Here is a 26,159-nt window from a genome sequence, read left to right as displayed (position 1 = left end):
GCTGTTCCCAGGAAATTCCAAATTGAGAGGTCACAGTAAAAGGCATTGCTGTCAACCCCACTTGCAGCCCATACCTCCTCTCCTTACCGTATTCCTCCACGCTGAAGAAATGTTCCACAGGGGATGAGAAGCTCTTCTGCACAACTATTTTGTAGGAGCCCTGGATGGGGTCTGATGTGAGGGGGAAGGAGAGCTGTATAAGGCCTGTTTCTAGTTCCACCCCTTGCCACTGGTACACACGGTTCCTCTGGGGATCCTACAGGTGAGAGTAAAAACATCACAAGACAGGAGACTCCTGGGGACAGAGCAGTGCAGTGCCCAATTTATATGTCCTTGCTGAGATAGGCCTGTCTGTAATTATTCAATAATCTGTGAGGATCTGTAAGCACTTACCTGTCAATTCTGCATAACTAGCATGCAAGAAAGCTTTTTAACCCTGATGGTTCTGTGTTGTCTCCTCCTCAGCTCTACCTGCATGCTTACGAATGATGGGGCCTGAAATCTAGGAAAGACAGACTGGCAAGGTAGCAAGATAAAGAAATTGATATCAGAAGTGGAACACAGAGAAGGGAAGATCTAGACGTTCCCTCCTAGGAAGGAAGTTTCAGCTTCCTTGACTGGCTATACAGCCTGCAAAAAGGGTTGTTTTTTTCCCTGCCTGGAATGAAGACTGTTGAAGTACCAGTACACAATCTGATGAGGAATCAGATGCCTGATATATCTATGGGACTGAGAAATGCACATGTGTAAGAGTCCAAAGTTACTAGTGGGCTGGGGGAGTGGGAACATGAACAGAGGGAAATGTACCCCACATACGGAGCTCTCTTTTCTTGTATCTCCCTGCTCCTAATGCTGGAGCTGAAGTCTCACCACTACTACAGTTGTGTAATGTTCATTATGAACTATCAATAATTAATTCACTCAGCCCCAAATTTCTTGTAGAAGTCACTGAATTGGCACAGTGGAGCTACGTATTTTGATGCCCCTTTCCAGGCTGCTCAGTAGTATAGTTAATGTTTACAGTCTTTCATTTTCTGCCTGCTCTTTGCTTTGTACCTTGTCTGTCACCAAAAGTTCATTTACTCTAGATAGGTATGTGACTCAAGGTATGTGACTACGTGCATTTACTTCACTGAGATCTTATCTCAGTGCTCAGGGAAAACCAGGATGTGAATGGTATCTCCCAATTGGAGGTCACCAGTCAGGAGGCAGAAGCGGGGGCTGTCTTCCCAAGAAGCACTCTGGGAGGACAGAACAATCAGTGCTCTGACCAAATCCTCTTCATTATCACATTTCAACCTGGCTAAAAAGCTCACCCCTTAATGTGAATGACACCACTGGGTTTCCTTGGAAGAGGAACTCAAGAAAATGTTTACAGCTGAGCTTGTGACCTTGTTGCCGTGATGTATCTATAGGGAAGGCCTGAAAGCCAGTGTGTTTTTCCTCAGAAAGGCTTTTTTTTTTTTTTTTTTTTTTTTTTAGTTCTAAATGACATAAGCAATAGGTCATGATAACAGTTCAGAAATAGTAGGCTCATTCTAACTTCTGCCTTGGTGGTTGACTAAGATAAATTAGTGACATTAAGGATCTGGATTGATGGATACTTATTTCTTTAGCAGTGCTGACTTTTAGGTTGTTACCGTTCTTCACTCCTGCCACTCTTTCCTTTGGTCCTTAGCTTATTTAACACAGTTCTCCAATTTCAACCACACTTGGCAAATAGAAAATCTTAGTTCTGATTGGAAGGAGGAATAAGCCGTTCTGATACACCTCTAGGCAAGTGTAATTCTGTTCACAGCATGGCTTGCATTGATTAACTATTTTGTTCCTACAGCACATTTTGCAATCAAAGAACCATTGTTGGAACTTCTTTTGATGTCCAGCTACTCAGCCTTCTTGTACTCAAAGGAAAAAGTTCAAAAGTCCTATGTTTTCCTTTGCACCTCAGCCTGAAAACACTGCTGGAGACAAGTACCTCTGTGCCTGCACATTATTCTGAAATAATAACATGGTTATCCACTTACCTGAACGTAGACAAATGGAAACTGTGGGGAAAGAGCAAAGAAAAATCAGTATTAGACATCTTAGTTACATGTGGATGGAAGTAATTTCCAGATTTGAACTGAAGGACAGAAGAACAATCTTCTAAGAAGTCCTTTGGGTTCTTTCCTTTTTGTACTTGCTCTTTTTCCTTGGTTCTTGATGGTTAAGAGAATATTTTTCTATAATATTTTAGGGCCCTGAGTTTTCATCTTACCACAGTATAAAAACGTGATAAAGTAAGAATTTTCAAAGAACTTGTCTGCATGAGGAACTGATTGTCAAATAAGCTAAAAGGGTGGACTTACACCCCTGACCAGTTCCTTAGAACAAAGTTCTTGTCATTCTGCTCTCTGTCTCTAAGCTTGTGGTTGCACCCACTGCCAGAAACAACTGCACATCTGTCACTTCCAATGGAAACTTGTCCTACCCACATTTTCAGTAATGAGATCCCTGCCCAGATGCTTAGCCACACACAGGCTTTTGCAAATCTGGCTTTAAACATCTGTATGCTTTTGAAAAAGGGGACATGTTTTTCAGCCAATAGAGACAGGTGGAGTGTGTCCCAGGACAGAATACGAAATGGGGGAAGGATGGTGTGAGAGAGTATCATATGCTTTAAAGGTTGTCTTCAGTGGGTCTGGATGATGACAATAATGGTGTTAAGTGGGAATCAAAACTCCTGGTTAACAACAAGTAATTAAGACTCTACCTTCTCATTCAGTGGGTAGAAGTCTTTGTCCAGAGAGACGATCCGAAACATAACTGAAGGGTGTAACGGAAAAGAAGGAAATTCCACTGTTAAATTTTTAGCCATTACCAGGAAATGTCAGTGTTTCAATAACTTATAACTCAGATTCATTCCATGGATCAACAGTCTCTGAATTGACATCTTTCAGTAATGGAAGCAATTACTTCAGGCTCTTTCTTTTTTAGATGGTGAGGGGCAGATAAATTTAGAAGGATAATTAGGTCTTGGCTGAATTGAATTGTCCCTAGGGAGTGCCTGTCCTGCTTTGTTGATTCAGGTGCAGCCAAGGGAGACTATGCTTTGAAGTCATCCCAGTTTTGTGCCACCAGTTAAGTAGAATGAATCTGAGCCTATGTCTACATCTGGCTGAGATGCTGTGCCTGGAGGATGAAAAATAGGAATGATGAAGGTACCACATGCCCTAGATCTCAGCTGACAGATACAAGATTTACTGAGAATTTTAACTTCCCAAAACTTTTAAAGTATAGTGCCTCTGGGGAATTAAGTCCTTGAGATTTTCTGCTGTCATAGTCAACACCAACCCAATTCCCTGTACCTGTTTGTCCAGGTTTGTAGATGGGTTTGTCTGTCTGGATGAAGACCAAGCTCTCAGAATTCTTGACCAGCACTGACTTGCGGCTCTTGAACTGCAGGGTGTCCCCCTTCACCATCACAGTGAGAAATGCCACGGATGTGCTATTGGATTTTGGTAGCTAAGGAAAATGAAGAGGAAAACTGTTTTACAGATTCACCCCATTGCCCTAAGCCTTTGAAGGACGGAGTATTAGCTGGGCCAGAAAGTTCCCTGAAGGGACAAAAAAGACTCAATGCATGAAACAAGAGAAAAACATTATTCTCTTCCTTAATTTATGCACTTTTTTTGAGAAATATTGAATCTGATCTTATTCTATTGTATCAGTGATTTATCAAAACAAAAATTAACCCAGATTCATTAATTAGGGGGTGAAACCTGTTGCTTACATTACTCAGCAACCGCTCTCCTGCAGTAAAAATTTGTGAATAAGCTCCAGAAGGAGAGAGATGACCTCATGAACCTCACTATCTTTAACCATTCCCCAGTTTCTACAGTTTTGATTCCACCTCAAAACTTTTCCTCTGAGGCTTATATAGATCAAACAAAAATGGGATACATTCTGTCTGTCAAAGTTCCAAAAGACCTCTCTAAGTCATGCATGCACAGAAACATCATGTGGGACACAGAATTTGATAATGGTGGAAAATTATTCCTCATAAGGCTACCACAGTTAGATATCCACATCAAACTAAATTTTTTGTTTGTCTTAGCTTAGAAGGCTGATTGCAGTGTGTCTTACTTTTCATTTCTGGACTGTTTGGATCTACTACATCATGTCAATAAACACAAGAGATCATCCCACAAGGATGAGGTACTCACAGAGAAAGGGATGCAGGTGAACACATCTTTCTCTGACACCACATCATCAATCAAGCTCCTGTTCTCCCCTTGATGCTCAAGTGTGGCACTCAGAGTCACAGACTCATTCAGGTGGGTCAGCTGAACACAGACTTTCTCAGGAGAATCCGTGTGTATCACAAAGGGCAGTAGCACCATATACTGCCTAGGAAGAGAGGGAAGCAAGAAAGATCAGAAATGTGAAACAGTTTTAATGGAACAGTATTAAGTGAAAGGAAATTAACAAATCAGCATGTCTAATCCATTACTATCCCTGTGAACTGCAGTGCATATAACATGAGCATTCATTTTATTTTGAGTTTATACATATTAAACGCCCTAACTAATTAGCCTAAAAGCCGGAAAATGCTTGCAGTAGAAGGAACAATTTCTATGCTAATAGAGAGTGCTTTACAAAGGATGTTTTGTTTGGCTTCACAGCAGGGAGCAAGGAAGGTTTGAAACGTTCCAGGCTGTTAATTGAATTTTGTATATCCCACAATCTCCTATTGAGACTCAAAGGCACTAGCTAAAAACAGTTGAAAAACCCCACCCAGTTGTGTGGCTGCTCCAGTCTTTGCCTATCCAGGTTTCCAAATCTTTCACATGCTGAGCAAAGATGTGAGCAGTTTGGGACCTTATTAAGATGAGCACACAAAGGATTTCAGAGTGTAGTGTTTTATTGCAACTCAAGTGTACTTGTGCCTTCAAAGTGCTTTTGACAAAGGTCCCTCACAAAAGACCCTTAAACTCATCTATCATTCAATAAAAGGGATCATTTTACTAATAAATCAGAATTATTAATTCTGACCAGGATTAATTGGTTAAAAGATAGGACAGAAAGGGTAGGAACCAATGAAAATCTCTGGAATTTGTGTTGAAATCCTTGTTCTTCAGTATGCTTCTAAATGATCCGGGAAGTAAAATTTTCTGATAATTGTCCAGGGTAAGAAAATACCTAAAATTGACTTATGTATTTGTGAAAAAGTATTGTTATATGGTAGAACTGAGTAGCAAAAATGGCAAATGAACTGTTCATAAATGGAAAATAATATCACTAAGTGGGCTATTACCACGCAGACTTGAGCACTGTTGATCACTCTTGGAAAATTCCCATTCAGTAATGAGTAACAAAAGGACTGTAGGAAAGTGTTCAGAAAGGAGTAGAGGACAAATACAGCTTTGTCCATCCAGAGCTACATTATTGCCTGGGCTCTGGGCTTTTTGGGAAATCCTAAAGCTACTGTGGAGGCAGTGAAAAACCCCGGCAGTACCTCAATTTCCTTCACCACCAGGCAATAGCATGAAGTGTGGTGAGGAGCCTGGCAGCAACTCTGCTCAGCCCGTGCTGCTTCAGAAGCAATGAAAGGAGGGAACTCCAGCCACCCAAGGAGTGACTTACTACTTGTGACTCTGCATTCTCCAGTATTTCCCTTCTTCCACAGCCTTCTCACCACAGCTTCACCCCATGCCTGCTTCCCCTAATCTCATTTTCCATTTCCCCTGTCAGTGGCACTGGCAATCTGACAATAACATCCAGTCTACCGAAGGGACAGTATGACCTAGTTCATGGGGAATTTGGCCTCATTTCTCTTCCTGTTCACTGTTCTTCTGAAATTTTGGCCAACTTGCAGAACTTCCCCTTAGCTGGTTTCCCTGCCTTTGAAACAAAGATATAAAATATGCTGTTTATAGACCTCTCTTTAGGTGTTTTGGGATGTGTTGGTGAAAAGAGCTAGATTAATTAAAGTACTATGAGGGCTTTAAGTAACTTGGGTCACAAAATCCACGTGTAGACATTCCAGACAAAAAAGCTGCCTAAAGAGACCTCAGCATCTTCCCTGCATGCAACAAGTTGTTCTGATAAGAGAGGCAGTGGCTCTGACAGAAGCATGCATCAAAGGAGGAATAGGAGACCCTAGGGAGAGTGGGTGAGGCAAAAATGATGAGTTTGTCTATACAGAGAAGGTAATACTGTAGCTTAAGGTGGAATCATGTCTGTCTGTGTATTGACCCTCAGCTACTTACTAGAACAAGCACCTAACCAAAGAAGGCAGTGAATTTCATCAGCTCCATCAGCCCAAATCCATACTTGCCAATTCAAGTGTCATTATGACCTCGCAATTCCGACCATATGCATTGTAAGTGCATTGTACAGTGCATTGTAAAACAGCTTACAGAACAGGAGAACAATACCTTCTGTTGCATTCTTCCAGAACAACACAGAGAAAGAAAAGCAGTGGAAGAAAAAGAAGCAAAAGAAAAGATATCTTGCTCAGTATCTTACAGAACAACAAAAGTTTTGTTTGCAAAGGACCTCTGGATGTCTCGAGACCAACTTCTCTCCTGGAACAGCACTGTTGCAAAGGACTCCATAGATGGAGTTTCTACCATCTCTGTTCCAGTGCTGCACTAACTCTGTGAATGAGTTTTTTTCTAATATGTAGCCTGAACCTTAATTGCGTCTCCCGTGCAGCCAGCTGCATCTGAAATAGCAACTGCTGCTGCCCAAAGAAGTGATATCACTACTTGCACAGGGCACAGTAAGCAAGTCTTATCTGGAAGTTTAATTTTTGTCTTCAGTTCAAGGGTGGCTTCCTGTCTGTGTTGTACCCAGCACCTGATCTACCCTGCAGCAACTTAAAACCACTTATACTAACTAGCAATTCATAGCTCAGACTCCACTGCCTCCCTGCTGGGCTCCTATCTTCCTTCTGGGGAACACAACAACACTCCTGTCTCTCCCACCTCATCTTTTCCTCCTTCTTCCCTCCCAAAATGGGGCTCAGATCCGGGACAAAGAGCAACCTACAAGAAGGATGGAGAGAGACTATTTACAAGGGCACATGGTGACAGGACAAGGGAGAATGGCTTCAAACTTAAAGACAGTAGGTTTAGATTAGATATTAGGAAAAAATTCTTTACTGTGAGGGTGGTGAGGCACTGACACACGTTTCTCAGAGAAGCTGTGGGTGCTCCATCCCTGAAGTGTTGAAGGTCAGGTTGAATGGAGCTCCGAGCAACCTGGTCTAGCGAAAGGTGTCCCTGTCCATGTCAGGGACCAGATGATCTTTAAGGTCCCTTTCAACCCAGGCCAGGTTCTATGATTCTGTGTTGCCCAAAGGTCCGAACAGGATGGTTTTATTCCCTTTCCCCCTGATGCTGAGCAAGGATGAATTAAGATTACTTAATTACTTAGTTACATCAGATTTCTGTAGGGAGACCAGAGACCTCTGCCTGACCCCAAGGCAGACTTGGCTGGCTGATCTATCCCGGGGCCATCCATACAGGGTAGATGAATGAAGAGTTGACAGTACACTATGATTTAAAAGTCCTAGAGGCTGCGCCAGTCATCACTTCACCTCTGACCACACAGTGGGTGGTAGCAGTAATGCTGCACCTTCTGCCATACCTGTTAGCACTATGGCAGTGCTTCTGGGCATGAAATCTCTGCAGCAAGCATTACAAGACCTGTGTGTGAGAGCTGCACTTCTGTCAGCACAGCAAGAGGAACAGTGTGTGACAGCAGCTGGGGTCTGAAGAGGGAGACTGCTCCCACCCAGATTAGAGACTTGAGAGCAACACTCTTTGCTAGGGGAGGCTGGGGTGGGCATGCCAGACTCCAGTCAGCGTGTGCCACCCCAGGCTGCCCCTCTCCTTGGGGCCATCAGCAGAGTGTGTGCTGTTGGTCTGCAAAGCCCTGGTCCGGATGTCCAATGGATGGTGCTGGCACCAGACTCTGCCAGAGGAAGCGAATCTAGGTCACAGATCCTCTTTGAGAACGAGTACATCTGATGCTGCCAAGGGAAACAAACTGGCAGGAGAAAGGGGAACAAACCAGCTTGAAAGCAACAGGAGAATGAGGAGAAGTAACTCAGTGACTGAAACAAGGATACTCTAGGAAGGGAAAGTGTCTGAATTCTGTCATCATACCCAAAACCCCCAGGCCCTGAGAGGTTCTTAGGCAGAAACATACTTAGGCAAAGATGTTGTGAGGATCCAGGTCTGGACTATCAGGCAGCTGCAGGGCAGGACTGTGGGCGCTGACAGAGATTGGGGAGAGAGGGGGGAAGGGCTGGAAGGGGGGCACTGGCAGAGATGGCAGTGGGGAGGGGTCCAGGGCTGGAAAACCAGGGGGTTACAGAGTGGGAATGGGGAGCACTGCAAGAGCTGTGCAGGACACACAGGGCTTGGTTATTAGTGGGATTCAGGGCAGGAATGGAAGAACTGGCAAACAGGAAGGAAGAAAACTTAAGGAAAAGGGGAGCACTAAGACCTCCCTCCCCCCTCCGCCTGTGCAGCTTACGGTTCTGCGTTGGGAGAGGCATTTCCAGGAAGGAAGAAGAGAAGAAGGAGGAAGATGTTTGGTTTGCTGGGCAGCTTGTTCTTCCCCATAGTGCAGAGCAGGTCGTGGTGAGTGAAGCAGACACCCAGTCTGGTCCAGTGCTGCTGTTTTCCTGCACCTTGTAATTCTCCTCCACTCTCTGCTCAGTCAGCCTCTTTATAACTGCTCTCTGCAAACAGCCCAGGGGCTGGAGGAGATAAAGGCTTGGGGCCAGGGCCCATCCGGAAACAGGGAGAGGCAGTAAGGAGGAGCTGGAACAGAGGCACAGTATTTGGCCAGAGACTCTGCAAGTGGGGGAAGGGTATTTATTTGGATAATGCTTATATTATAAATCTTTGAATGATTTGTCCCCTGTTTTCCCTAGACCATCAGAAATCTGCAGTGCTGGGGACACAAACTATATTCAACATAAGGTAATATTCTCTGTGAGCATCATCGATTCACAGCACTCTGATGTAGGGTACTCTGATCTTTTAAGCCAAAAGCCAGATTTATAGGTATTTTAAGAACAAAAGAAAACCCATGGACAGAAACACTGCTCATAACGTTAACAGAATACTGCCATAATTTGCTGACAAAGTTGCTCTAGGTTAGATAATTAATTTGTCAGCAATATAACCCAAAATGTGGTGGGCCGCTGCTCTAGATATGGAAATATGTTTTGTTTCCACTGTGAATATGTACAAATATTACACAATGATGTTGGGAGACATCCTTGCCTCCCTAGAATGGTGATCATATTCCATCATTCAGTGTTACCTGGAGTGCAAATGTTCCAGGTGGCTCCTCCTTCCCATTGCCAGTTCAGATCTGTGCTGCTCTGAGTCATGTTTGTAACAGATGTTGCTCAGAATAGTGCTGCTCACTTGACTTGGTCTTCTGCAAACCTCTGGTTGTAGGAGCTTATCTAGAAGCTGAATCTAGTGAGAAAAAAAGTTAGGTAAATTCCAGCAGATCATTAAACAAAAATATTCAGTCCAAACTATGAGCACTTCCTGACCAGCCTAACTAGGTGGGGTGTTTGCATCAGTCCATGGAAAACTGTTAAAATTGCAACCATAGTGCTATCAGCATGCCTTCCAGTGCTGTGCAGTGAAAGGATTCAGTAACACTCTTTATGGAGATTCATGATCTCTGTGAAGATTTCTGTTGTGTACAACTAACCCAGCAGAGAAAACGCTGCAGCACAAACCACCTTGAATGTGCCTTTGTGAAACCATGTTAATAGCAGAGGTTCTCTGTTCTGCACAAGAGAGCTTATTAGACCACAACAGCACAGGCAGCCCTATTTGCTCTCTGTCTGAAGATCAAGCTTTGAAAAAGAGTGAATGTTAAGACTAAATGTTAGCTATAGCAGCATGTCTTGACTCTGACATACTAGCCAGAAAAATGCAGGGAAGAGCACTGCAGAGGACCAGGAGAAATGTCTGTAGATAAAAGGAAATTTAAGGATGGTGTTCAAAAATCAGGCTCAGACTCTTGTAGAATTAAATTTATCACCTTTTGTAAACTGCAAAAGTTAGGAAAACAGTCAGGAGGCAGCCAATGTCTGCTTGTGGGAAGTGTTACAAATATATGTCATATGGAGAAGGAATGAACACATACTCACTCAAACCAGAAGATTTAGCAGACTATCAGTTAGAGATGGAAATACTGATAAAAAGACGGGGTTGTGTAACTGCCAAGTAATAAAACCCAAACAAATCTTTTTCCAGAAATGCCCCTGTCATTTGTCCTCTCCCATCTTTTACTTTAATAAATAAATTGTGCAAAATAGTGGCTTTCAAAGAAATAGGGTCCTGGGCATTTGCTGGAAAACATGACTCATGCCAAATTGTCTGTTGTCATTTAGACTGCTGAAAACTGAAACCAAAACCCAATCTGAATGGACATATGCAAAGTACACTTTAAAGATGATATATAATAATTCAAAATTCATAGATTTACAGAACCATCGATCCCCGTGATTCAAGGTGATATTTGCTATCATCTTCTTCCATGAATTTACCATTCACAAGGTATAAACCACCTGCTTCTCAGTTCTCCAAGAACCACTTACCAGCTCTCTGATACCCTAATTCCCACTTTGCTCCACAAACACTAACGACCCTATTAGCTCAGGCAGTTGCTGCTTCAGCTGACTCCTCTCTAACAGAGCTCAGAACAAGTGGTCTGAACTTGTACTTAGCTTGAAAGCTTTTGGGTATTTTTTCAGTCCTGAAGGGGAGATTGTGTGTTTGAAAGACTGGCTACTTCTTTCAACAAGGCTATATATATCACTGCTGAAAAAGGCACACAACATCTTTGCTGTATACAGTGGTGGTTTCAATGACCTATCAGTCATAATTTTAACCACAGGAAAGATATTTCCTCATGCAATAATACTTCGTATGTGTCTGCGGTCACTGTGCACATGGCAGGTCAAGAGAAAATCTGTGCCTAACATCTTCAGTGAGTGGTCCCCATATTAAGCTGATACAAAAGGTTGTTGATCACAAGGAATTTAAATTATGCCATATCACAGTAAATCTAACCAAAATGCCTAAATCAAATTTCTTATATCCTTCCAAGCAGAGTGGATTTCTATACTAAATGATAGCAATTAATTTTGGTTCTTCCTGCTTTAAAATAAATGATTACATATGTTTACTCTCACTTTTAAAGATAGCACATCTTTTGACTGTTTTATAGGAGGTTCTTGAAACATATATTTCTAATGCTAAATTAAAACTATAACATTTTTCTGAAATTTTGTTTTGTTCCAAAGAACAATTGGGAAAATTAGCTTAATTCTAGATAATTCTCATAGAGATTACAGTAAGTGTTATATTCCAGTAAATTATATGTGCTGATACACTGGATTTCCTTTACAGATATTATTGTATTTAAATGGAGCAAGACACCAGGTCAATAAGTAACAGATGCCATGGAAGCACTTTTACTTTTCCTGAGTGTATCGTTACGACTATTTTTTATTTTCTGAAGCATTCAAAGTTCCACAATATTTCCTTCACAGTTTCTTTTCATCAGCACTTTAAAATGTATTATTTTGAGTTGGACTGACTGACACAAAAGTTAATACAGGCCATGATGAATATTGATAAATTCCAGTCACAGCACACTTTATCCTCCAAAGTTTCCTCTAAGCTGTACAGTCTTCAGTGCATTGCTTGGCAAAGATGACAGAAAAATTTGATGTGCCCTACTCCCAAGTTTAAAACTCAAACCCTTAAACTCCCAAGTTTATGATCACTACGGAAAGCACATTTTCCCTTCAAAATAATGTAAGATATTAAGCTGTGTCATTTTAATCACCTTAATTCTGGCATAGCTTCCTCTGACTTCTTTCCAGTTTCTATTCTTTAGCTTTGTGGATGACTGCCAATTATCGAATAACAGAGTGGCTCACTGGTGACAGCAATTGCAGGAAGAAAAGGTGTCTGTGAGTGGGTGTAAATACTCTCAGTACTATCACAACAGTATTATATGTGGGAATCCTTGTCTGCCACAGAAGTCTTAAGCAATTTTGGAACCACTGTCACCAAAGGTAGATAATCCCAAGAAAGACACTTGCATCTTTAATATGTTCCTCTTCTGTCTCCTGAAGGACTGTAGCACAATGCTGAACCCTCAAAGCCAAAGCAAAGCAATAAACTGAACTTCAACCTTTGGCTTTGAAGAATAGGCATGTGTTAAAAAATTGAGGAAATGATTCTTGAAAACACTGGTATTGTGCCTAAGGAGGTCCATGTCCTTTCACCTAAGAACCTCTGTTGGAAACCAGCAGCTCTAGTAATGTCTCTTGCTAGTACCTACATCCTCTTTGTATGGTGACAGGTGAGAAAAGAATCACTGTAAAACCTGAGACTTATATTAACAACTCTGGTTAACAAAATTATGCTGACTGTTCAGCTAAAGGCTGAAAAAATACTCCAGGAAAGAAAAAAAACCCAAAAAAATTATTTTAAAGGAAGTCCAAATAATGATGTTGGTTTCCCCAATCTGTGTATTTAAAGCAAAGAAATCCAAAGCAATATATTTCAAATGACAAAAAATATGACAAGAAAAAGTAATTGTATAAATCAATAGAAGTAACAGCAACACCCAAAGACATAAGAAAGGGTTTATTATTGTGTGGGAGACAAAATATTTCACAGGCCACAGTGAAGAGAAGGTCCTTTGTCAACAAACCTCAGGAAATAGGAATATTATACAAGTTGCAACAAGCAGAAAAAGGAAGATATGCAATGAAATGAAATGCCATAAAAAGGCTTCATCAGCTAAACTTCAAATGAAACTGAAAATGTCAGAACTAATAAAGAGGATCCACTTTGGTTGCTTGTTGAATATCTTAACCTGAGAGAAGGGCCTGGTGGCAGACGAACTGTTTTTCAGACATGGACAGCTGGGCTGCCAGATATAATCCATATTTCTGTGGTGTCATATGAACAGATGAGTAAATTCAGGCATGGTAAGGGCATCAATCACTTATTCTCATTTTAATGCACTTTGTAGATTAAATTGCAAACCAGATTGGTGGCTGCATTTTTAAATAGTCCTGTGATCATATTTTATGGGATATAAGGCAGCCCATTTGTAGAGTACGCCCTACACAAAGTAGGGTTTATCTCCCTTTCTCAGTTATATTATAACAAACTTTATAAACTTGGCCTTTTCTTAAAAGAAACCTAGACTGTGTGTTGCAAAAAAGGCTATAACCAATGTTGTTAACTCTTGGGCATGAGAGACCTATAGTGTGTCTCTCTGATACTTACAGTGCACAGTACACACAGAGTAGTAACAGTTGTTGGAATCCCACTGTTAAATCCATTAAAGGCAATTAGTGAGAGATATCTAATAATTTTAAAATATATAAACAAGACACTCTTTGCATGTTCACAGATATTTTTTGGATATTATAGAGAAATGAGGATACTCTCTGATGTAGTAATGAATGACAAGCTATTTTCATTTTTACTTTTGTACTACTCATACTATTGCCAAGGAAGGGGAGAGAAAAAGCCAAAGCATTTAGAAATGTGTCTGAGAACAGCACTTGGGACAATTATCTATGCTCTTCTTGAGTCATATGACTGTGCTTTTCAGATAAAGCTTTATCATATAAAAAGACATACTAAATGCACATAAAATTTGTGTTTAGCTTTAGCTGTTATATGCTCCCTTTCTCCTCAAATGAAGTATAGGCATCTCATAAAGATCATTCTGCTGGCCCTGAGGTTGATGTTCAAGTTAGGCTGAATGGCACTGAAGCCAGACTTTCTTCAGAGGTGCACAGTGGCAGGAGCACAGGCAGTGGGCCAAGCTGCATACAGAGAAATTCTGAGCAAATGAAAGAAAAAAAGTGCTTCCCCCAAGGGTTATGTAATAACAGAATAGGTACCCACAGGTCTCATGAGATATCCAACCCCAGAGACCATCCAAACTTCATAGCACAACACCATGAGCAAGAGTGCCAGTACAGAAAAAAAGTACTTAAATTGTGTAGGCATTTCAAAGATCTGATCTTTCCTGTTTGGATTTGATGTTCAGTTATAGCTATAAAAAAAAAGTGAAACCCTAAATCAATGCCCCCTCTGAACAGCTTTGCTAGAAGAAGGGAGCAGAAAGCAGTGGCATAGACCACGCTGTACTTGTCTGGTATAACATCCACTTGCTGCAGAGATGTGCAAGGGGTCTCACTCCTCAGCAGTCCTGGATGGAGGTCCTGGCCCCCTCCACAGGGGCCTCAGGCCGGAGCCTGCAGTCTGAGCTGAAGGGGCTGAAGTTTATGCTTAGTTTATGCTTAGTTGAGTTAATGACTTGTTGGGTAACATAGGGCAAGTCCATTGGGCTCTCTCTGCGCTACAGCTAAGCCAGATGTTATTTGGTACTCAAGACACAGGTGTTTCCCCAGTGCAGAGAGGAGCTGGGATTCAGCTGCTGTGTTTGTTCAGTTTGAGATGGAGGATGCTACAGGAAAGCCAGACAATAAAGTCCTAATGGAGCATGAGGCAAGGAAATCAGATATTCTCATGTTTAATCCTTTCCCCTGCACTTCTGCTTTGTCCTGTTGCACCTTGATAGGCAGGGCAGAGCATGTTTGACCTTTCATGTCAGGGAAAGGTGTATGAGCTGTGACACTGCAACACAGCTGGAGAACATACCATTTATCAGGTCCCCTTTGAACACTGTCCTGCTACAGAGCCTGCCCTGGTGGCATTACACCACTGCACTTCCCACCTGTTTTGGGGTACCCTGCACTGGAAACAAGTGGTTAGAAGGGAATAGGACAAGACCTTGCCTAAGCAGCCAAGGGCTCTGAAGAGAGAGCCACCTGTGCATCCCACACTCAACATACAGGACTTTCCAGATGAGCTTTACTATTGTGTAATGTGGACACACCTTGCCTTGACAAGGAGAACAGCAAAGGGAACCAGTGGGGCCTAAGGCTAGTCACTTCTAGTTAAGTGAAGTAGAAAACACATGGCATAGTTATGCAATTGCTTCCAGGATTAACTCAGCCTTAACCTCCCCATGGGTAGTGAGCCAAAGAGTAGGAGGCTGAAAAAAATGTGCAAGGTTAGCAATTTAGTAGCATGCACAGAGAGTCCTGCCAGTACACTGTATGGTGATTTTTATTCCCTCTGACTACCTTGTTTAAGTTTACTCTCCCTTCAATCTCAAATAGGAATTTTTAAATTTCCCAACTGTCAGGTTACATACACAGTCTGATGACATGGAGTCCAGAAACCCTGCTGAAATCACGTTCTCAAGGGAGGTGCTGGTTTGCCCAGCAGGAACATTGCTGTGGCAGAAACATGGAGCGGAGGACTCCAGGGCAGGATCAAAAGGCATCAGGAGATGAGTGTGCTGAGCTTGTGAGAGTATCAGAAAGTGGAAGAGTAAGAAGTTTCCTTGGAGGAGGCTATTAGGTCCTGTATTCAATGCAATGCCTTGCTTTTAGGATTTTCTTGACCCTCAAAAGGTAGCCCTTTAGGAGGTCGAGCAGAAAGAAGCTTTCACTTTCTGTGAGCTGCAGGATTAGCTTACACAATGTTGCTTCTTCACTTGAAAAATTTTTAAGAAAAATTTTAATTGTTGATCTGAATAAGAAGTTGAAATATACATGAGTGATGTTCTCAAGAAATCCTTCTCTGTGTTATGCATTTCACAGCCAGTGGGGCCAGAGATGTGACCATGCTTCTCTGCTACCTGCCTGATGAATCAGATGCAGAGGGTCATTTGAGTGCAAACAGAGCCCTACCTCCCTAACTGTCCACCAGGTAGGCTGCAAATGAACTCAAAGAAATAATCAGAGAACAAGGCTGAGTTGTTTCCTCAGAGCAATTTGACACATCACCATTTGTTGACTGAAGGTTCCTCTGGCACTTTTCTGGTCTTTGATCACAGAATTGGTTGGTCATTACTCACACTTCGTGTTTGACACAGGTGGTGAGAAGAAGACCAGAACATCTGTAAAATAAAAGAAGTCTTTCAGCTGAGATCTCTCTGTGCCATTGTTTAATAGCTTGGCACTATTACGTGTGACAATGCAGGGATCACAGAATATTTGAGCCAAAAGATGGAGCAACTAAATTCCCTGGACCAAGGACTCTTCTGTCTAACAAGAGTGCTAGCTAAGCAATTGAGGGGCCTAAGCAAGAAAATGATTCTACAGTGGAGCTCATCTTTCTGGAGAGATCCAATTTTTTTACACTAGATTTTGCATCCTGCTGCCTGCACTGTGGATAAGACTCACCATCTACAGTAAAAAAGTTTATGTTCCCTTTCCAAAGTAAGTATCGTCAATATAAGTCATCTTCTTCACTAGGCTATGACATCAGCCCTTTGCAGATCCTTGAGTGTGAAATCCACATGAACAGTAAAACAATTCCCATGGCATAAATAAACTCTACAAGAAGTATTTAATACAAAGGGAAGTAAGCTTTAGAGAGCATTATAGTCAAAGATATTATCATGTGATTATACTCTTTGTTAATTCTTTTTATTAATAAGAATTGAATTTCAGAATAGCTTTTAATGTACTTCTAACAGAGCCATGCACAGACCCATAGGAGATCCAGAAGCTGCAGAGCAGGTGCGAGGACACTGACAGACAACCATAGTGAGTTGGGAATTTCCCATTTCTCACACTGTTGCTGACTCAGTTTAAGGACCTGCACAAGAATTTCAGCTCTTTTAAACTTAGATGTGCAATACTGAGTGCAGTAAGCCAGTTTCAGTGCCTTTGAGTTGGCAGCAGTATGATAGTCTGTAGCAACTCTTAGGCCAGTGAGCCTGATTTTCTCACATATGGGCAACAGAGTTTGCTTAGCCTGTATGTCTTGCCAAAATTCAAGTGGTTCTGACCTTCTGATGCCTAGAGCACTCCCTCCTCAAATCTCAGATTGAATGATATGACACCTCAGGATTATCAGGAAAAATGACATTCAGTCTAGTGGGTGTCCCTGTCTTGCTAAGTCCACAATTAATATACTTCAGTTTCAGGTGTGTGGCACAAAACCTAGAGCCAAGGTTCCAGAAATCTTGGCGGTGTCAGAATGTGTTTTAAAAATATTGCTGTTGCCTGTGGGAGTGGGAGCCAGGGAGACATGATCTACATGCATATATCTGGAGGAATGGTATGAGCATCGGATGTTTATTAGACTTGACTGCAACCAGCAATTAGCTGAGTCAGAGGATAAAAATGAGTAATAAACATTACATTTTCAGCATGCAGAGGAAGGGATTGCACTGGGAAATGTGCACTTGATGTTTTTATATTCAGGTTTGGCCTTCCAGGAAGAGAGGACTCCAAAAGAATGATAAAAATGCACACTTCTTTTTTTTTTCCCCAGGACCTTGTTTCTTCCCAGAAAATGATGTTTGGCAGAACAGAATAACATTTGGCCAGACCTTAGGGGATTTTTATGAGTTCCATGTGCAGTGTACTGAAGCCTTAGTTTAATTGACCTTAAATCCCTCAGAAAGATACACATCCTGCATCCACATCCACTCAGCCTGCTCTCTTTTTCAACCTTGTTATTGTAACGATTGATTTCTCTTGCTTTAGTCCAGTCTTATGCTCATGTAAATCGAGTCAGTTGCTACAGTTTGGGGTGTGTCAGGAAAGCAAAATTCACAGCCTTTTTTTTTAAAAAAAGCTTTTCTCCTACTGCCAGAGAAGTTTTAATTTTGGAACTTAGCATGGAAACCAGCACTCTACCCAAAGCTATTTCATGCCCCACAAATTCCTCATCTGTGGAACTTAACAAAACAGCTTTTTATAACATCAATATCATGCATACCCTAGGTGGCCAGTCCTGCACAATTCTAAAACTAAAATTGCTTAGTACGTTTTTCAAAAGAAATTGATTCAGGAAGAGGGATATTCTGCGTTGACATGATTAATTTTCACTGGGGGAGGAAAAAAAAAAAACAAGCCCGCGCGTGACTTTAGCGAATCGCCCGGTGAGATGGATCCTTTCAAAACACATGCTAGCTCTCAGCACTTAAGCAGTTTGCACCGTCACTGAAATTCTCGTTCGGGCCCTTACACGGCAGGATCCGTGCCCGGTCCCTCCCCGCCTCCCCCCACCTCCGTGCCCGCTCCATCCCTGTCTCTTCCCGGATCCGTGCGAAGTCCGTCCCCATCTTCCCCCAGATCCAGGCCCAGTCCATTCCCACCTTCCTCTGGATCCGTGCCCGGTCCATCTCTCTCCGCTATCCAGAGGCGCGGAGCGAGAGCTCCGCCTGGCGAGTGCGGGAGGAGCCGCGGCCGTGAGAGGGCTGCTGGCGTCGTGGTAGCCCCCGATAAGAGGAGCATCATCCATGTTTCTTTCCAGAGCTCTGCTGCCTCGTGTCCAGCCATGCCTCCCTGTGCTTTTGTCCTCCCTGCTCCGGTAGTGCCTGGCTCACGCTGTTCCCATCCATCCACCACCTGTGGCATGCTGCAGCCCAATAGTGCTTTGTGTTTGCAGAAATCACCGTGACTCCAAGTGTAAGGAAGTAGGGATTAACAAGGGGTTCAGGAAAACGAGGAGGCTTGTTGCTGGTGGCTGTGACAGGGCATCTTGATCCATCGTGATCTCTTTTGGACAAACTCTGGCCAGACTTGTGGACTGGAGGGCCTGGAACGCTGAGATTGAAGATATGGGATCAGGTGCTCACCAGGCCTGGACTGCAACTGGCCCCTTTCTTCACCCTCTCCTGTACTAAGCATGATGCAGTGTCACTCCATGATGTCCATATGTAAACCCCTACTCTTATGCCACAGAGGCAGTGCCCTCTCAGGGCTGGGGAAATGTGGAGGGCTGTTCAGCAGCCATGAGCAATGGGTGCCAACCTCTGGAGGTGGGAGAGACTGAACATGCTACATTTTGCGGTAGTTGCCAGCAGTTATCAGGTGTAGCTTAGAGAGGAGGTGAGTGCTGCAGGCAGGACAGGTATGTTCCTCTCTTCATCCTCCCCTAGCCAGCAATCATAGTATGTGGACTATCATTAAAATGTCTGTTCTGTGACACTCAAAAAAGGCCAATGCCCAATATAAAAGGGAGGTTTATTGATGGAAAGGTATACATGATTATGCTACATATCTGGAGAGATGTGCCGTGAAAGGAAACAGAGAATGCGACACTTGCTCAAATGACCATAGAATCCCACTGTGATTTGTAAGGTGAAATGGCTCTTTCCAGGACTTCATGACAGAAGCAAATAGGATGCTTGGCCACTTGTTCAATGTTTATGGTGGTCCTGCAGAGGAAAATCCAAAAGAAAATAACCTCAATGAAAACAAACCAACAGCTGCAGGATACAAAATACAGGTATTTTACTTCAAGATACAGGGTAGTCAGTTCCTTCTGTGGAAGCTGGACCAAAGTCTGGCAGCAAGCTATGCCTGTACCCCTTGGAAACTGCTCAGCAAATAACAACCAGCATAACTGCTGTGCTGAGCAGGTTGCAGACTGGACTCGCTCTACAGCAAGGCAGTATTGTGCCTCTGACTATTTAACACACTGCTTCCGTGATTCATGCCACCTCATGATCTCCTCAGATAACTGTCCATGAGAAGGTTTCTATAAGTCCATGTGAAACACCTTGCCTATGCCTCTGAAGCACAGGCTTCAGGGGGGAGAATTTCAAGGATGGCTACAGGTAGACTGTGTCCATGCTTTTGAGAAAATTTAGAAGGTATTTCCCAATCTCTCCATTATTCTGCACTTTGGCTTTCATTCTAGAAGCTAAGCGTTTCCTATGAACAGCAACCTGGTCTCAACTTGGAGTCCCACTGCCATGGTACAGGATCTGGCTACTGTCTCTGTCTGCTCCCTGAGAAGCCTCATGGAGACCTTATGTCTTTGAGAACAGTTATGTTTTACCCACTCTTTCAATCCCACTGCTCTTTCTACTTTATATTTCACTTCCTTACCTGCTTGGATTTTTTTCTGGCTTTCACTTACCTTTTTAAATCATTAGTCCATTTCTTCAACAATCTCTTTGCAAGGTGATGTATATTGAGCAACAGCATACTCTTCTGGAGAAGAAGGAAATAAATGTTCCAATTAGCCAATTCCTGTGCCTTTCCCTGGAAGCGGATATACCTTATGCATGCTTAAGCTGGAGATCCTTGAAATGTCCTTCATTCTGACACATGCATTTTTGTTAACTTTCTAGTCATGCTCACTCAACACCTTGGGCATGAGACCAAACTCACTGAACTGAAATGAGTCTCTCCTCTGGCCCTAGATTCAGATACTGATGGAGTTCAGAGGAGTGTTGTTTCCAACAGGGCTGGGTCTGGGTCTCCCTTAATGCACACAGTGTTTCTACTGTCCCTCCCCCAAACTTCAGACTGGTTAAAATCAAAGACCTACTTGTTTCATAGTAATCATAGATCTGCACAGGAGCTGGCTTGTGGTGGGTCACTATAAAGTTCTGCTCAACTGAGAAAATGTTTTCTTTCCTTTTCTTCTGTGAGATCTGGGAATGAAGAGACAGAGACTACATGTCTTTTTATTTGTACAACACCATCTGGAGCAGACGAGGGGGTAACCTTGCGTATTCCAAATCCCACTGATGCCGCATGTAGAGTATGGTACAGAAATTATGTGAAACATGTTTGGAGACTCCAAGGTGAACCTGAGCTGAAGAACTATGCGTTTGTTATCCTGCTTGTATTACCTGATTCTGTAATTATTACGGATCCTACTGTCAGAGAAGGAAAAATTGTCCAAAGGGATTGAGTTTAATTCTCCATGATTTCTCCAATGGTCAGGATGATAAAGTCTGGTATTCCAATACCTCCCATTTCAGACATGAACATTATGTTCCACCAAGAAATTGGGAATCAATTTACAGTGTACATCACTGGGATATTGGCTTCTTTTCTTAGTTCTACAGGGCCACAAGCAAATTTACTTTGACATTTACTATGTAAATTCTGATTCAGGGATTAGATTACAGGTTAAATTTTGTAGTGAACTAGTGCAAGCGAAGTAATGGAAATCTTTCCAGAGGAGAACGAAAGCAGTGTTTCATGTCCTGTTGGAAGGATTGAGGTTTATGAGAAACCTACCAAGGAGATGTACACACAAGGGAACCTCTTTTCTTATGTTTATCTGCTTTTGATTGAAAGGAGAAAGAGTTTTGATTTATTTCTTTGTGCTTTTTTGGATTAACTTTGTTTTCTAGTGGCTAGTAGGGCAGATGTCTGTTTGAAGCTGTTTGGAAAGTTGGAAAATTGGAAAGTTACATGCAGTTTGAGAAGTAATCTGCTTAGTGATTATGGGGGAAAACTGATGAGGAAGACAACATGATAAATGCCTTTTAACCGTATTGTAGTTGTATCTATTACATGCTGTTTCCATTCTTCGTGGTAATCAAATAGACAGTGACCAGAACTTACATTTTGCAGATAAAGAAGAATGTGATTGTTCTTGTTTTCTACTTGCATCACTGTATTACTGCCAATGAGCTTTAAAACAAGAAAATTAAGACAAATATATTTATAAAACATTAAAAAACAAGTGCTACCTCAGCCCTTATCACTGCATGGTTGTGGGATTCATTCTTCTCCTAGCCAAATATCAAGGGCTGGAAGCTGGTTTTTAGAGTTGTTTTTGAATAGATGGAAAGGATAGAGAAAAACCTACCACTTGACTTAATCTTGGGTATGAACACTTCCCAAATGCACAAGTCACTGCAATTCATTTGAGGAATACTGCTTGACTCTAGTGTGATATATTTTTCAGGGCTAGTCTGACAGGTTTCCCAACAGTTCCCTACCTGGGCAGTGTCAGCTCCCTGTTGCAGCTGCCTGCTGCTCAGTCTTGAGCTGGAACTTTTCCTAGGTTTTAATGTGGGAAGGTCTGTGCGTTTGAAGCTCCCTGTAGGGCATTCCCTCCACCCAGTAATAAAGACAGTGCAACCATGCAAACACCTCACAGGGTTTGTGGCTGAATGATTCTTAACCACACCTCTGTTTCTGTCATGACCAGTTTTCTCCTCTGTCCCTGCAGGGAGTAATTTAATCTTGTTCTTTTAATTTACCTTATCCAGGGAAGACTTAACAGGAACAAAGCCAGAGAGCATCTTCACATCAATAATGAGCATGTTGGAGCTGCTGCGCTTCCCTATGTAACTGAAACAACAGAGGCCCCTGTCAGTGTGGATCATGCCTGGGGAAGCAAACCTCAGCTCCTTTCTTCTGGTTTCATACAGCATGGAGAGGTTGGTGTGAATCACACACACTTGCTGACTGACTCAGGTGGGAGACACTGGTGAGGCCCCCAGCATGAAGGGGCCAAGTATGTGCTGCCACCATTAGTTACTGTCACAAGGTCTTTTGGAATACTGTGTCTTACAGGCTGATATCATCAACATATTGGTCAGCTCATGTTTCTTGACTTCATAAGCAGAACTGAAAACACACAGCAATGTTCTCTGTGTGTCGTGTCATCTGTGTGACTGGTTTGTTGATGATGCATTACCTGCTTATGAGGATAATATCAAATTTTGCTGGTCGATCTAGTGGGCAGGAAGCATTTGATATCTCTACTGAAAGCAGAAATCCAAAGGCCTCCTCTGGAAAGTGAATGTTGTATCTCAGAGCTGTCTGGAAGAGGACTAAACCCTTTTGTTCAAGCATGTCAAGGGTATTTCTTTGTATTCCGAAAAAACAGGTGTCAGACTTATGAACTTTTCTGGCAATTTTGCACTTGTTTTTATGTGGAAGATCCTTGCTTACATCCGTGATGAACACATCAGAATTCTGCTGTTTGACAATGAAGGTATTTGTACCCAGGGTCACCTCTGAGAAAGAAACTAGATGCTGATTAGAAAGGACTCTTTCTCCATGCCGTAACTCCATAGGAGTCAAAATGTGGGATGGAGAAAGGAGTATTTAAATAGTTTAGGGAAATCAAGTAATTAGGAAAAATAAAGAGAAGTCAGCTAGAAAATGATCAAAACTGTGGCTATATTGTGTGCAGAAAGTGAGACACAATGAAGAGAAGAGCAGACATTTACTTGCATAAATACGCATCCACTGCCATTCATTGTTAGGCTGTATTTCCCAGGGACCTCAGGAAGGGGAGTCTGTTGCACCAGGACCCTGTTCTCATTGTTGACAATAAATACCTTCTCAAAAGGCTTTTTGGAAGTGATCTTGACTCCATTTTGTGTAGCAGAGTTGTAGGTGGCCTCACCATAAGCAGCGAGGGCTTGAAGAGCAATGACTGTGTCCTGAAGAAAAAGAAAATAATAAAAGACAATTAGCTACGCAGTGTGACCAGTGCAGAGGAGATCAAAGTCACAATTCCAATATGAATCACAGTCACTTAATCCTGGCTAAAAAAAGCTTAAATCTGTGTATAGTTCTATGGTTCCCATACAAAAGGAGTCATTTCATTCTGTCATGTGTGTTTTAGGGTGGAAGAATTCTCTCTCCCCCTACCAAGGTCTCAGAACATAAAATCTGAGCACTAGAGCACACTTCTAGAGTTTTTCATTGTGGTGAATCATGTGTTTTCTGGGGAACTGCACAGAACTTCTTGGTCATGTAACAGCTGGGACTTGGTGTTTTCTAGGCTTGTCCCCGATATAAATATCTGTATTTGTTGCTAGTCAAATTACTCTTGTGTGACTTTAACCATTTTATAGTTAAGAAGAGGGGGGAAAAAGCGGTATTTTGGTCTCTCTAAAAGAGAGGTGTTTGGTCTCTGTGTGTTTTAGATGGTAGATGGAAAAGTGAAATAAGACTAGGTAGTCAAAGCCTTGCTGGAACCCTGAAACAGTGCCCCAATTCCTAGGACTGAGTGGAGAGTGGAAGGTAGTTTTGGCACCTGCGTAGAAGAGAAACCTCCATAAGGATTCTGCTGCCTTGTGATCCACTGCACAATCCCTGAGGCCTTTATGAGATCCTCTTTATTCCAGCTGGGTTTGTAGAGCAGTGTCAACAACACGTAACTGGTGATCTCAACTTCAGCTGATGGGGCAGGGTCAAGGAAGGAGGGAGATTCTTCTGATGGAGACCTCTCCTCCTGCTCCCAGTGCTGTGAGCCATCTGAATAAGCAAAGAGAGGCTGAGTAGCAACCAAAATTGATTACAGGTACCACTGCTCTGTGCTGCCTCAGAGGCTTAACTGTGTCCTGACCTCTTCCTCAAAAGTACACTCTGAAAAACAGTGGATGTAGCATAGATTAACTCTGTAGATTATTTGCAGAGTTTGGTTCATATGCTCATACTCTCAATATTGTTGATGTTAGACCGTCAGTAAGATCTGTTCCACCTTCCCACTTCCCAAATTCCCAAAATGGCTGAAACTCACCAATTTCCTTTGCTGATTTCTGTAACTCTTCAAGGAATGATAGTGATGTTTTGGACTCCTTTGCTCTCCAAACAGCAGAATTGCTTTTTCATCTTTCTTCAAAGCAATACTTGAGAACTGAAATGTCTCTCATCACTTTCTGCCAGATATCTCAGCTATCTTATGAGGTTTCAAGCAGAAGCCTCCTCAACATCTGCCACATCATTGATAATGTCGTTTTGCAGAGAAAGAACTTCTCATGTCTCATCTCTTTCCTGGTCAGTCCCTTCTGATTACACATTTCCAGTTTAAAAGTATACTTCCTTTCCTCCCTTCCTTTTTTCTTTTCTTAGTCTTGAGAATCTGCTGCTGATACTTTCAGTGTCTTAAGCCTTTTCTCCATATCTTTGATTTGAACACTTATCTGATTCTGTCTACACCATCTCTGATGTTTATGTGTTAAACAAACAAATAGGAAAATAACAGGCACCATTAGGTGCATTCTCCATTGCTGGAAATGAGCGTTCATTTTGATTTTTTTTCAGAAAAAGTACAGAGTGGGTGTGGCGACCAAGTGAGAAAATTACACAGATATCTCCCTGAGGGGAAAAAACAACCCCCTTGAAAGATGATATCTTCTGTCCCTTCAGTGCAACTGGCAAGATGTGTCCATATCCTTTTATCATTGACAAAAGCTGAACTGAAGGAGAAAGATTTATCCCCACCCTTTAAACCACTGACACAGTTACGTGGGATTTCTCATAAAACATAAAGTCGTGAAGAATCTTTTTGAGACTGAAACTGTTGTTATTTTTTGTGTGTGTCTTAAATTCCTTTCTCTGTTTCTTCCCTTATCTGCCAGTGTTTTTATTCATCTCTGGCTGGAATATGAGGGTCGATTCTGAAGGGAGAGGCAGTGATTTGTAAGCAAGCTTTAAATGCAAGTTAGAAAAATGCTAGTTAATTCATTGTTTTGATTCAAATTATTTCTGGCAGAATCAAACTCAGAATAAATCAATAGTCTTCAGTATTCAGAATTACCAGTAGGCACTGTATGTAATAAAATGCTTGAAAAGAACATCCCCTCCCCAAACAGTCCCCTAGATGTTCCTATCACTGTTGTTATGTGATTGCCTGTGAATCATCTTCAGTACAAGCTCTCTATTCTCTTGTTGACCTGTCCAAAGTAAGGAATTCCTCTTCTGTAGTGGTGATCCATGTTCTCAAACTGTATGCTGCTCATCACTCGAGTTATGGAAATGAACTGAGTAGCTGTAAGTTGCAGGCCTGTAAGACATGTCCAGAGTCAAGAGAAGATATACTTTGTCTTGCATATGACTTCATCAGAGTTAGCGTTTACCTGAAGATGAATGGTTACTGTGCTTGTAAAAATGGACCTTCCTCAGGAAGACATCCTTGTAGTCAGCAAGCAGAGGCTGAATATCTCCTACTCTCCTTCTTGACCACATCCCTGTTTCTGTTTCTGACTGTCTAGAAGGGATTACCTGTTCCTTTCTCTATGACGATGGCTTTCACGTCAAGATCCCTCATGTAGTCAGTGCAATTTAGATCAAAGATGTTGGAGCTGAAAACCTGGGAGAGGCAACCGTCTGTCTCCATCTGAAAAGGGAAGAAAACAAATCCCATTATCAAGGATCATAGCTTTCAAAGGATGTTTCACAATACACAGAACCCTTCTTTAGTGAGTGAAGTCTTTTCCCACTGCTTTTAACATGATTTATACAGGACTAATAGAGACATCACTGTGTACACTTTTCAGATGGG

At 42.2% G+C, this 26,159-nt stretch overlaps 1 protein-coding gene and 1 long non-coding RNA gene across 2 annotated transcripts in view; one reads left to right on the top strand and one right to left on the bottom strand.

Annotated features, from left to right (window-relative positions):
- The window catches only part of LOC113940336 (alpha-2-macroglobulin-like), a 30,176-nt gene extending 21,418 nt beyond the window's left edge, over positions 1–8,758 (bottom strand). The window contains exons 1-6 of the mRNA XM_027631498.1: positions 8,530–8,758; positions 4,206–4,389; positions 3,348–3,504; positions 2,753–2,805; positions 2,025–2,045; positions 88–256 (exon numbers count right to left, since the gene is read on the bottom strand). Of these exons, the coding sequence (XP_027487299.1) occupies positions 88–256; positions 2,025–2,045; positions 2,753–2,805; positions 3,348–3,504; positions 4,206–4,389; positions 8,530–8,618 (673 nt within the window). The 5' untranslated portion in view covers positions 8,619–8,758. The remainder of the gene's footprint in view (positions 1–87; positions 257–2,024; positions 2,046–2,752; positions 2,806–3,347; positions 3,505–4,205; positions 4,390–8,529) is intronic.
- LOC113941352 overlaps positions 8,543–26,159 on the top strand; it is a 39,887-nt gene continuing 22,270 nt past the window's right edge. Inside the window, exon 1 of the long non-coding RNA XR_003525661.1 lies at positions 8,543–8,636. This is a non-coding gene — a long non-coding RNA (uncharacterized LOC113941352). The remainder of the gene's footprint in view (positions 8,637–26,159) is intronic.

This window comes from Corapipo altera, unplaced genomic scaffold (assembly GCF_003945725.1).
Source record: "Corapipo altera isolate COAL_440 unplaced genomic scaffold, ASM394572v1 0, whole genome shotgun sequence".
Lineage (NCBI taxonomy): Eukaryota > Metazoa > Chordata > Aves > Passeriformes > Pipridae > Corapipo > Corapipo altera.
This window is presented reverse-complemented; position numbering and strand designations above follow the sequence as displayed.